Raw genomic sequence first — 13,014 nt, forward strand, 5'->3', positions numbered from 1 at the left:
GATGACCCAAACCCCGGCTTTTAAATTAATTTAAAAACGCAGCGGAGAGTTCCGCAGGTTACTCTCCAAAGGAACAAAGCGGGACCGCAGCAGACTATTATTAAAAGACTTTTTTTTCTTCATTTTCCCCTTCCCTGAACTATGTAACAAATCCCCCCAATAAAAGTAGCATTTATTTTAACAATAACACTCTCTATCTGGTTATTTTGTATCTTTTCTCTGACTCCCTCCTTTGCATGCAATCTCTCTCTCTCCCTCCCGTCCCTTTAACTCCGGATGAGATTTCTCGGCCATAGATTAACATGGCGGACGATATAAATTGGCTCATATCTCTATCAAAATTACCCCTAGAACGCTCCTCTTTTAGTCCTAACCCTTTCTAAGGCTCCTGACTCGAAGACAACCAGCAGAACCGGAATCGGTCCAGTTTTCGGCACCTCAACAGCTGACTGTCAAACGGGACCGACGGCTCCTTTCAAGCCAAGCTGCTGCCTTATCCCGGACTTTCCTCTCCCCGCAGCCCGCGGAATGGGTTTAAGAGATCCCTAGCCCCTTTCTGTGTACTGGGGATGGGGGAATCGCTCTCTCGCGGGGGAGACATAGTTCTCCAAGGACCCTCTTCCTCTACAGCTGTCAGGGGGTGCCCGGACGGGTGCCCTCCACGTTTCATTCATACCTTCATGACTTTATGAAGGAGAAGGACACTCTTCCCCAGACCTACCCCTGGACTTATGAAAAAACCTATACTTCCAAAGACTACAACCCACACGTGCCCCTTCCCCATGCCATCTATATGGATCCCTTATGAACTCTTTTTCCTCATGTATTTGTGAATTTTCATATTCTATGTACCTGGACACCCTCATGACCCAATGTTGTATGAATTTCTAACCTCATTCTTATCAAATGTTTTCAATTGATTATATCATCCATGGTCCCCCTTTGTGCAATGTAACCCCCCCTCTATGGATTCTCCCTTTCCTCCTTGAAATCTACCTATCTGCCTATATGTATTTATACTCTTTGGGATCCCCGGAAAATATGTGTTTTTCCCAGCTGGGTTTATGTTCCAACTTTATTTTAATTTTCATTTTATCCCATATAATTGTCAAATCATGAAATCAAATGGGAAATATTATGACCCCAACGTGAACCTTAGTCCCATGACCCAGACCTCCCCTTCCCAAAAAAACAAAAGGATAATCTGCCACAGTTTAATCCAATCTCATTCCGATCGCATGGACAATATAGGGTTTAGAGTCACCAAATTCCTAAAGGTGACTCGCCCCCAAGGCAAACATTGTCATATCCCAGGCCAGGACGCCGCTGGAAGGCACCCTGTGGGGCCCGTCAATGACGGCTCATCACCACCCATCACCACTTCCCGTCTGACACCCCAAGGCATATCTAAAATCTGTGAAACGTGACAGGACCCCGGACACCCTTGATGGGTGCCATTAATCCCTTTAGAAATCGGCTGGGCCAGAATTAATCTGATATTTCCTGTCCGGTCACCTCATTGTTTCAATAGCTCCCGCCTCCTCCTCTCTGATTGGCCCGAGGGAGGACAAAAAACGGCTCCCCATTGGGCCAGCAGAGCAAGGCGGGAAACGAAAGCCCGCCTCGTTCCAACTCTCAGCCTATCCGCGATCAGATGGGCAGGGAAGCGGGGCGGGAAATTCAAAGGGCTGTCAGACCAAAACATTGTATAAATATGACTTTATTTGAAACATATGTTACGCTAGTAGATTGAATGATCGCTATTAGCGTCCTTTTCAGCTGAATTGCTCAATAAAAACTCCTTGGCGGATTTTCCTTCATCTTTGGCGGACCTTCTTCATTTCAGGCTTCAGGTTGTATTGCGGCTTATATTCTCCTTTTGGCTTCGCCAAGGTCCGTTCCCTCAAGACCGGGTCGGGTCTCTCCTAAAGGGCCCGATCCCCTAAAGTGCGGTCGACAACAGGATTATATGGCTGTGTAAACTCATATAATCCAGTTCAAAGCAGATGTGCACTATCTGATTTAATAATCTGGATTATATGGCCGTCTAGAAGGGGCCTATGTGTCCCTCTGCTTTTATTGCCTCCCCCCCCCCCCCCCGTGTATTTAAAAAATAGAACCATGTCCCTTAGAAGCCAGTAAGATTTAAGGTCCAATAATGAAAATAGGGTTGCACCTACACTATGCAGGTATTGCAGTGTAAATCTGCTCTCAGAACTCCCCAGGATTAAGCATTTATATGCTAAATCTTGTGTCCAGATAACCCAGGACTGCATTCAATCCATTGGGTTGTTGCCTCCTTCATGTCACCAAACTCCTTGCTAGTGATGCAGGTGCTCCTTATGATATCATCAGAAGTACATGACCTCAGACAGAGCTCTATGGCTGGCTATGAGTGGCAGTGGCAGCAGGGACATTGATATGATCCATTCCCATTCCTAGCACCGATGAGAACAGGGAAAGGGTGTTGATGGGATCAGGCCGAACTGGACTCGATCCTCCTGCACAGACTACGCCGAAGTCCAGGGATACACAAGTTTCTAACAAACTTGGGAATATCCTCCAACTATGCTCAAAGTGAGACAAAGTCGGAGTAGTGCTTTAAAATATGTGGGAATAATTGGAAAGTGGGAGCTCCCGGTGGTGCAGTGTGTTAAAGTGCTGAGCTGCTGAACTTGCAGACCGAAAGGTCACAGGTTCGAACCGGGGAGCAGATTGAGCACCCACTGTTAGCTCCAGCTTCTGCCAACCTAGCAGTTTGAAAACATGCCAATGTGAATAGATCAATAGGTACCGCTCCGGCGGGAAGGTAACGGTGCTCCATGCAGTCATGCTGGCCACATGACCTTGGAGGTGTCTATGGACAATGCTTAGAAATGGAGATGAGCACCAAGCCCCAGAGTCGGACACGACTGGACTTAATGTCAGGGGAAACCTTTACCTTTACCTTAATTGGAAACTGATGTGTGTCATGAAAACAGCCAGTGGTCTATTCACAGTGAATCCATACTTAGAAAAGCCACAGGACTCACAGAAACCATGGAAACCCATTGGGTGACTGTGGGCAAGTCACATCATTCTCCCAAGCAAAAGGAGATAATGGCAAGCCTCATCTGAATACTTCTTACGAAGGTGTGGTTTCCATGTTAAAATCTGATTTGAACAATAACACATCTTTGGTGCATTGGTAGTTTGAATGCACCATGAGAAAATCTTAAATGCTTTTAAATAGCATTACATTGATGTACCTTCTAAATATAATCTTTAAGTGTTGGGTAACTGGGTTGAAACTAAAAGTTGATTGTTATTAATCTCATCAAGTGCCAGTGTGGTGTAGTGGTTTGAGTGTCGGAATACGTTATGTGACAAAATTTGAAAATGTATCTGTTCCTGGTTTGAAAATATTATTTCCTGTTTAATTGTGTGGGACTTACTTTGCAAGTAGTTGTTATATTCCAGAAACTTTGTTTTTGTGGATGCTACAAACTATGTTGAATTCAGTTGCTGTAGGGCCATGTTCAAGAAGCATTATCTCCTGACATTTCGCCTGCATCTATGGCAGGTATCCTCAGAGCTTGTAAGATCAGTTGGAAACTCGGCAAGTGGGGTTTATATATCTGTTGAAAGTCCAGGGTGTGAGGAAGAACTCTTGTCTGTTTGAGGCAAGTGTGAATGTTGCAGTTGATCACTTTGATTAGCATTGAATAGCCTTTCAGCTTCAAGGTCTTGCTGCTTACTGCTAAATAAAGAACACCATTCAGAAAACAGAGGAATTTCGGGCAGGAAGCAATCAAGGTCAGCTTATCACTTCCCAACAAAGGATTCCCCCAGGCAGTAAACAGCCAGAATTTGAAGCTGCAAGGCTATTCAATGCTAATCAAGGTGATCAACTGCAACATTCACACTTGCCTCCAACAGACAAGAGTTCTTTCTCCCACTCTGGACCTTCCATAGATATATAAACCCCACTTGCCTAGTTTCCAACAGACCTCACAACCTCTGAGGATGCCTGCCATAGATGCGGGCGAAACGTCAGGAGAGAATGCTTCTTGAACGTGGCCATGATACTCGTGACAGCTGCAGGAATAATGAATTAATGATTGAAGGTGTTTGCCCATGCTTGCTCTCGAGGAGGAGAAGTGCTTCGGGGTGGAAAGAAAGCCCTCTCTTTGGGCGGCGCGCTGTCAGCTGACGCTGGGCGGGGCCTGCGTCACGTGACGTGGGCGGGGCTCGGGGGCAGCCATCTCGCGCAGAGGGGGCTGCCGGGCTGCATAAATTGCCGGGGAGGCAGGGGCGCGAGGCAGCAGTCGGGCGCGTGGTTGCGCAGGCGCAGTGTTTCCCAGGCACCTACCCCGTCTTTCCCAAGGTGAGTGGCTCGCTGTCTCTTTGGACTCCTTGCAGGAAGCCTTCCAAGGGCGAGGCTGCCAAGCCAGCACTGTCTCCAGGGGTGTTTCTACACCCAGAAGTGAATGTAGCCTGGACACCACTTTGCCTGCCATGGCTTAGTGCTATGGGATCCTGGGAGTTGTAGTTTGGGGGAGGCAGCAGCACTCTTTGTTATCTCCTTGTTGCTGTAGTAGCCTAAGGCTTTCAGCAAAAGGTTGGTTAGGGAAGCCCTTCATTTGCGTACTATAAAATCTTTTAATAGTCAGAAAACAAGGCTCAGGGTGTGTCTACACCAGGCATGGGCAAACTTCAGCCCTCCAGGTGTTTTGGACTTCAACTCCCATAATTCATAACAGCTAGAATTGTGGGAGTTGAAGTCCAAAACACCTGGAGGGCTGAAGTTTGCCCATGCCTGGTCTATACTGTGGAATGAATGCAGTTTGACACCACTTTGACTGGCATGGCTCAATGCTATGGAATTATTGTAGTTTTACAAGGTCTATTCCTTTCTCTGCTAAAAAAAAGTCCTAGTACCTCCCCCAAACTACTCATCTCAGGCTCCCATAGCATTTGCCACAGCAGATCAGGTGGTGTCAAATTGCATTTCATGGTGTATATCAGGCATGGGCAAACTTTGGCCCTCCAGGTGTTTTGGACTCCAACTCCCACAATTCCTAGCTGCCAGTAGGTTGTTATGAATTTTGGGAGTTTATTTTTGCTGAAGGCTTTCATGGCTGGAATTACTGAGTTGGTGTGAGTTTTCCAGGCTGTATGGCCATGTTCCAGAAGCATTCTCTCCTGACGTTTTGCCCACATCAATGGCAGGCATACTCAGAAGTTGTGTGGTCTGTTGGAAAAGTAGTCAAGTGGAATGTCCAGGGTGGGAGAAAGAACTCTTCTGTGTTTGATGCAAGTGTGAATGTTGCAATTAGGCAGCTTGATTAGCATTTAATGGCCTTGCAGCTTCAAAGCCTGGGTGATTCCGGCCTGAGGGAATCTTTTGTTGGGAGGTGTTACCTGGCCCTGATTGATTCACACCTGGAATTCGTGTTTTCTGAGTGTTCTTTATTTACTGTCATAATTTTAGAGTGTTTTTTAAAACTGGTAGCCAGATTTTGTTCATTTTCATGGTTTCCGCCGTTCTATTGAAATTGTTGGAAAAACTCTAAAATTAGGACAATACATAAAGAATAACACTCAGATAACAGGGGAATTCCAGGTGTTAAACAATCAGGGCCAGTTAACACCTCCCAACAAAGGATTCCCTCAGGCAGGAAGCAATCAGACTTTGAAGCTACAAGGCCATTTAATGCTAATCAAAGTGGCCATTCACACTTTCCTCAAACATACAAGAGTTCTTTCTCCCACACTGGGCATTCCACAGATATATATAAACCCCACTTGACTACTTTCCAACAGGCCTCTTCCGACCTCTGAGGATGCCTTCCATAGATGTGGGCAAACCATCAGGAGAGAATGCATCTTGGAACATGGCCATACAGCCTGGAAAACTCACAGCAATCCATTTTGGGAGTTGCAGTCCTGGTGAACATTTTTAAAATTTGAAATACTCTCAAGCTGACATTAGGAGAAAGGCTTGAATATAAAAGAATCTTACGACACGATAATCAAATTCATATCTATTCTGTTTCCTTGTTCATAACACCATGGCCTCTTTCCTTATTGGAGCTCTCAGTTCATAGTTAATGGACAATAATGTTGCTTGATATTGATACATCTCTTATCTGGTCAAAGGAAATTTAGTATCATGCCAAGTTTATAACTTTGTGGTTTTTAAAAAAACTTTGTAGTTTTTAATACATTATAACTATTTGGTGTCGAAGTGCGTTAAAGCACTGAGCTGGAGACCGAAAGGTCCCAGGTTCAAACCTCGTGAGCGGCCGCTGTTAGCTCCAGCCAACCTAGCAGTTCGAAAACATGCCAATGTGAGTAGATCAATAGGTACCGCTCCGGCAGGAAGGTAATGGCGCTCCATTCAGTCATGCTGGCCACATGACCTTGGAGGTGTCTACGGACAATGCCGGCTCTTCGGCTTAGAAATGGACATGAGCACCAACCCCCAGAGTCAGACATGACTGGACTTAACGTCAGGGGAAACCTTTACCTATAGCAAGTCATTTAGGATTTCTAAAATAAAGTTAGGTAACCATCTGAGGCCCCTTCCACTCAGCTGAATAAAATCCCACATTTTCTGCTTTGACCTGGGATGTGTGGCAGTATGGACTCAGATAACCCTGTTCAAAGCAGATATTGTAGGATTTTCTGCCTTGATATTCTGAATCATATGGCTGCCATATATTCCAGTTCAAAGCAGATAATGTGGCATTTTATTCAGCTGTGTGGAAGGAACCTAACTCCTAGAATCTCCGGCCCCTTCCACACAGCTGAATAAAATGCCACATTATTTTCTTTGTACAGGAATATTTGGCAGTTTTGGCTCAGATAACCCAGTTCAGAGCAGATATTGTGAGATTTTCTGCCTTCATATTCTTGGTTATATGGCTGTGTGGAAGGGCCTTCAGCTAATTCAACATAGTTTGTAGCAGCTACAAAAATATGAAGTTCCTGGAGTATAACAACTACTTTCAAAATAAGCACAATTAAACAGGAAATAACACTTTCAAAACAGGAACAGATTTTTTTTCAAATTTTCTTACATAGTGTAATTAACATCTGGCTATGTATACAAAGGTGTATATGAAACAAAAATAAATGTCATACTTAGGTTTGGGTCTCATCTCCAAGTCATTTGCATATATGAAAATTCTGGTATTCCAAAATTTAAAGTCAAAAAACAGTTTTGCTCCCAAGTGTTTGTGATGTTCAACTGATAACACATGTAACTGCACAGTGCTAGGATTTTTTAGGGAGTTAAAAAATCTGGTTATATCTACTGCTTGATCAAAGCCTGCAGTGGAATGAGGTCTTGCCTGTCTGATGGCAGAATCGGTGAGAACTGAAACAGAAACACTGCTTCTGAAGATATTAGGTTTCTCTTTGTAGGTTCAAGAAATTCTCCTCTTAGTAGCTAAAGGAATATTCCAAAGTCATAGCTATAGAACCGTGAAGTGTTATAACTGATAAAGGCAGCTTTCTCTGGACACGTTCCATTTTATCAATATCCTTCTTGAATTATGCTGCCAGGAACAGTACTCCAGGTGAGATCTGACCAGAGCAGAATGAATACAGTAGAGCTGAGAGTATGACCCTTGATCTAGACACATTTGCAGGCAATGTCTTCAAGTCTCAAATGTGTTTTTTCTTTCAGACTCCAAAACGTTCAAGGCTACAACATGGCGGTAGTGTCAACCAATGCACAGCAGGTATGTTTGAGTCAGTCAAATATAATGTCAGTTGTTGTTTATCTCAGAAGTAACGTGAGTTAATTGTCCTGTCTTCAATATTTACAGAATGTGGTCTCCCGGGTAGCTAGCCTTCCGTTGGTGAGTTCGACTTATGATATGGTTTCCTCGGCTTATGTCAGCACAAAAGATAACCATCCCTACCTGAAGTCTGTATGCGAGATAGCAGAAAAAGGAGTGAAGACCATCACTGCTGTGGCCGTGACCAGTGCTCTGCCTATCATCCAAAAGCTAGAGCCACAAAGTAAGGCATATTTACTTTTCAGTTTTTTAAAATAGTTTTTTGCTTATAATGCAATCCTCCTTTCAGGTTAAGACCTCGCACCTAACACACGTCAACCTCCTGTGTGTGGCTAGCTTTGAATCTCTGGAAATTTCTTTGAAATCCAGTTTCTTGCAATATGTTGAGCCAGGTTATTGAAGTACTAACCTTAGTTTACAAGTCTTGTAAGTAGTTAGCAACTTAGGTTATCCTTGCTAAGTAAGAATTGCTTGCTGGAGATCAGGCAGGGAAGCAGCAGTATATTATTGGGATTTTTGTTGTACTTCAAATTTTTAACAAGCGTAGATGGACATTAAGACAATAATAAAACATTGGCTAGCATCATGTTAGTGGCATATGCAGGAGTAAATTAACCTAACACCTGCATTATGTCTCTTGGGGTGATTCAGAGAATGATATGAGTTGAACTTCCCTTATCTCAAATGACTGGCACCAGGAGTATGTTGGATTTCAGAGCATTTGCATAAACATTGGAAATAGGTCCCAAGTGCATATAGCAGTTGGCTTCACAGAACAATATGGCTGGATTCTTTATTTATTTTGCTTACTGTGGCGAGCAGTGTGCTGTCCTTTGCAGACGATTTAAGTGGACCTAACATCTGGGTGCAACAGTAAGATATCTCCATTTAGGTTCCTTGTTTTTTGTTTGCAAACAAGTCAGCATATCTAAGCCAACCAGTCCTGATTTATTTAAATGCAACAGTACCTGTGTTTCTTTGGTTGATTTTTACCTGCCAATACAAAAAAAAAGGTTTCAGTTGGCTACATTCATCAACATGCTTCTCATTCAGAGTACACCTGGCTAAAACAGGAATACTGGCTTAGCATTCTGTATAAGCATGACCATTTTATCCTTAGATTTATCTTTTTATGATAGTTCTGTGAGTGCATCAGATTACAAATGTGACAATTATTTAATAAATCAAAAACCAAGCAGACAGTTGAAACATTGCATTCCTTAATTTTTTAAGCATGTGTCACCTGCCAAACTCATGGGCCGAATCCTTCTCACCATGTCATTTTACATGGCCCATAAGACTTTCAATGCTGGGGCAACAGGCTGTATTTCATCGCACAATAGTTGCACTCCAATTTTGGGTTTCAAAATGTTTTTTTCCCCTTCACATAATCATGGATAGTTTCAAGAAAAATAAACATGGGGTTCTCCTTCCTTTCTCTCTAAAAGAACAATTTAAACAAATGGGGCGCTGTGTCCCTCTTCTTCACCTTGAAGGTAAGGTAGATTTTTTAAAAAAAAAATTAAAAAAATAAATCCCACAAACCGGCAAACACAAGACACCAATTTTATTTCAGCACCCACCTTTTTCCAACAAAAAGGGGCAAAAAGTGTAACTACTATGTGATAGAATAGGGTAGTTGCATTTGTACAATCTCACACTTACAACCAGCCCTTTGAAAGGCAATCATTAGACTGATGTGGCCCTTGGTGAAAAAGATGTTGACACTCCTGCTCGAAGACACCAGTATAACAGAACCAGTTTCATAAGGGAGAAATACCAAGGAGGAGATAGCACGACACTTCCTGGGGAGTGTTAAAAAGATTGGACGACACTGAATGATAGTTCTTCTCTGTTGTCATAACTTTTAAATTTCTGATATTGAGGGCACCTGGGCAAACTTTGGCATGTGTAAAGGTTGTTATTTACATATTTTATTATATTTATGTATACCTTGCCTGTTGTCCAATGTGCTGAAGGTGGTGTATAGGGCAGTCCTCCTTCCTACCGTTTTCCTTCTTGTGAGGAAGGTCAGGTTGAGAGAGTGTGACTGGTCAAAGATTCTCTGTGATTATTTACATAGGAGGGGAAAGTCTTTTTTCGCCCAACTCACACTCTTATCAGATGCTTTGGTTTTCTGCATGGCAAAGGTGTTACAAATTAATCTGGAAAGGTTCACTGAGATGATGCCTCTGCTGTGTCATATTCAGAGCTATATAATACGCTCATAACTATTTATCACCCTGTCTTTAGACTGTGATTCAGCTTTGAAAATTATATTTGGATTGAAACATCCAAAATCTCCTAAACTACATAGAAACATTGATGTTTCTCAGCATTACTGTAACCTGCCAAATATCCCACAAAGCAGCAGTATATTTCCTAAAAAGTATCATTTAGTGGAAACAGGTGTTCTAATGCCCATCTCAAACTATCCTACTGTAAGTAGTGCATACAGTTAGTCTGCACACCAGCAATGACTAAACATGAGTGTTGAAGTCTGTAATTGGGTGTAAAGTCAAAGAAGTGTTGCCTTCAAGATTGCATTTCTAATAACTTTTTGCTTAATGAACTTTGATTTGTGAGATGCTTGAGTAAAATGCCTCTTGCTCAAGTTAGCATATAAAGTAACTCCTTGCTCACTTCCAGGCTGTCTTGTGCCTCCCCTTTCACCTACTTTCCAAATGCCTTACAGAAACTCAACAGTTCCTATTTTGAACTCTCTTGCCGTCAGAGTGGTGAAAACTCATTCTTGTGAACTGGCGGAAGCCCAGAAAATGCTTGCTAATGTTCTAAAGGGGACTTTCATTTGCTTAGTAATGTAGTCATGCTAAACTTTGTTAACACACTAGAGCAGAAATACTTCATGTTGCCAAATAGCAAAAGAAGCTAAGCTAGCTCCTGAAGTTGTTTCAAAAATGGAATGCAAATTTGCCCTAACAGTTTCTTTTAATGATTCCAGTTGCTGTTGCCAACAGCTATGCTTGTATAGGACTGGACAAAGTGGAAGAGAGGTTGCCCATTCTGTATCAACCAACTGATAAGGTAAGTTGTTTCAGAAACACTTTAGACTTATCCCTCACGTTAACTAAATTGCCCTCAAACTGGAATATTGTTCTAACCCACCAGCTACTTGGGTTAGAAAAGTAATGCTCTGAAGTGTTTTAATACCAAAAAGAATGCAGTAGGTCTGGGGTTGATAGAATGTTATGAAAAAATAAGACATTTATCCAGTGGCTCATATATGAATTTGGCACTCAATGTTTTCTACATCAGATACTTCAAAATTCATATTGATGCCTTTTTAATGTGAAAGCAGATATTCTGGATATTTATCCAGACTTCTTCTTGAGCCTGTAGAGTATTCAATGCTATGTTTTATGAACAAGGGTCTACATGAGGGTCTTCAACTGGAAATTAGGGGACACTTGAATATTTATAGCAGCTCCAAGAAGTTTTGTAGACTCTGTACAGAAATCCTTGTATTGTTAATGAAATGGGGCCTCTGGTGGCACAGTGTGTTAAAGCACTGAGCTCCTGAACTTGCAGACCAAAAGGTCCCAGGTTCAAATCCCGGGAGTGGAATTGAGCGCCCACTGTTAGCCCCAGCTCTTGCCAACCTAGCAGTTCGAAAACATGCAAATGTGAGTAGATCAATAGGTACCTCTCTGGTGGGAACATAATGGTGCTCCATGCAGTCATGCCGGCCACATGACCTAGGAAGTGTCTATGGACAACGCTGGCTCTTTGGTTTAGAAATGGAGATGAGCACCAACCCCCAGAGTTGGACACGACTGGACTTAACGTCAGGAGAAACCTTTACCTTTACCTATAGCAAGTCATTCAGGATTTCTAAAATAAAGTTAGGTAACCATATTAAAAAGCCCTTTTACAAATAGACTTTTCTCCAAACCTTGGTGAACCCAGTGGTTTCCTGATAGAATTTACTAATTTCCACTATTACAGTGATGTTATAGATTAGAAATGTGTGCATATGCATGCAAGCAAGCAGGGTCCTGACATAGATGCTACTATAAATACTATATTAGTGGATTAAATTATCCACTATTCAATTTTTTTTAATATGTAAAAAGGCAGATCTTAACTTTACCATTTTATATAAGGGATATTTATTTATTTACCATATTTATTCCCGGCCTTTCTCAACCCCGACGGAGACTCAAGGCGGCTTTACACATAGGTAACTATTCTGTGCCTTAGAACAATTGTACAATTAAAGTAAAACATTTTACAATAGCATTTAAAACGCATCAAAACATATAAAATCATTACATTCACTATTAATCACACGATCCACGATCGTTTTACTATGCTATTGTATATAATGGGACTTGAACATCTGCGGATCTTGTTATCCACAGGTGTCTTAGAATCGAACTCCTATTGGATTTAGCCACTACACAGATCTTGTACATTTCAGATGTGATGATCCATTCTAAGATAGTATATTTTGTCCCAAGGACTTAACACTACTTGCATTCATTCTTAGCTGGCATTGAGGCATCTTCAACTTCCTCTAGGTCGTTGCTAATGCAATGGATGCGGTTGTTGGAGCAAGGGATGCTGTAACAATCACTGTGACTGGTGCCAAGGATACTGTTGCACAAAGAATTAATGGAGTTGTTGACCTGACCAAAGGAGCTGTTCAGGACAGTGTGGAGCTGACCAAGTCAGTTGCCATCGGTAGCATCAACACTGTCCTGGGGAGCCGGGTGGTGCGCCTTGTGACCAGCGGAGTGGATAGTGCGCTCAGTCGATCAGAAACTCTTGTAGACCAGTTCCTCCCACTTACAGAAGAAGAGCTGGGTAAGTTCTCCCTAAAGGACAAGCATATAGGCCCTGTAAATTGGCTAACTTGCTATTTCATCAATTGAGACGAAAGCACAAATGGTTTGTGCTAAAAAAGGTGATGGGATCATGGGACCTTTCAGATGTTTGACAACAAATCTCAGCAGTTCTATTCAATGAAGCCATTGGTGACAAATGTTGACTTTCACCCTGCTATAAAGAAAATGATCAATAGGTCACTGGACAACACACATTTTGGTACCTCAAATGTTAGCCCTGTGCCTGCCTATATTTGGCTTGCTGATTCCAAAAATGGCACCACTTTCCCCCTATCGGAACTAGTTTGTGACATACAGAATATATGCCATCTACCAGTTACCATCTGCTTGCTCATAGAAGATCATGATAACCATAT

At 42.4% G+C, this 13,014-nt stretch overlaps 1 protein-coding gene across 2 annotated transcripts in view; it reads left to right on the plus strand.

Annotated features, from left to right (window-relative positions):
- The first annotated feature begins 2,374 nt into the window (after positions 1 to 2,374).
- plin2 (perilipin 2) overlaps positions 2,375 to 13,014 on the plus strand; it is a 30,565-nt gene continuing 19,925 nt past the window's right edge. The window contains exons 1-5 of one of the 2 annotated variants that reach the window (XM_062971883.1): positions 2,375 to 2,577; positions 7,676 to 7,730; positions 7,818 to 8,013; positions 10,753 to 10,835; positions 12,332 to 12,617. In XM_062971883.1, coding sequence (XP_062827953.1) covers positions 2,471 to 2,577; positions 7,676 to 7,730; positions 7,818 to 8,013; positions 10,753 to 10,835; positions 12,332 to 12,617 — 727 coding nt within the window. In that variant the 5' untranslated portion in view covers positions 2,375 to 2,470. Of the gene's footprint in view, positions 2,578 to 4,210; positions 4,367 to 7,675; positions 7,731 to 7,817; positions 8,014 to 10,752; positions 10,836 to 12,331; positions 12,618 to 13,014 lie in introns of those variants that run through there. The other variant, XM_003216608.4, reaches the window with a different exon arrangement.

This window comes from Anolis carolinensis, chromosome 2, assembly GCF_035594765.1.
Source record: "Anolis carolinensis isolate JA03-04 chromosome 2, rAnoCar3.1.pri, whole genome shotgun sequence".
NCBI classification, from domain to species: domain Eukaryota; kingdom Metazoa; phylum Chordata; class Lepidosauria; order Squamata; family Dactyloidae; genus Anolis; species Anolis carolinensis.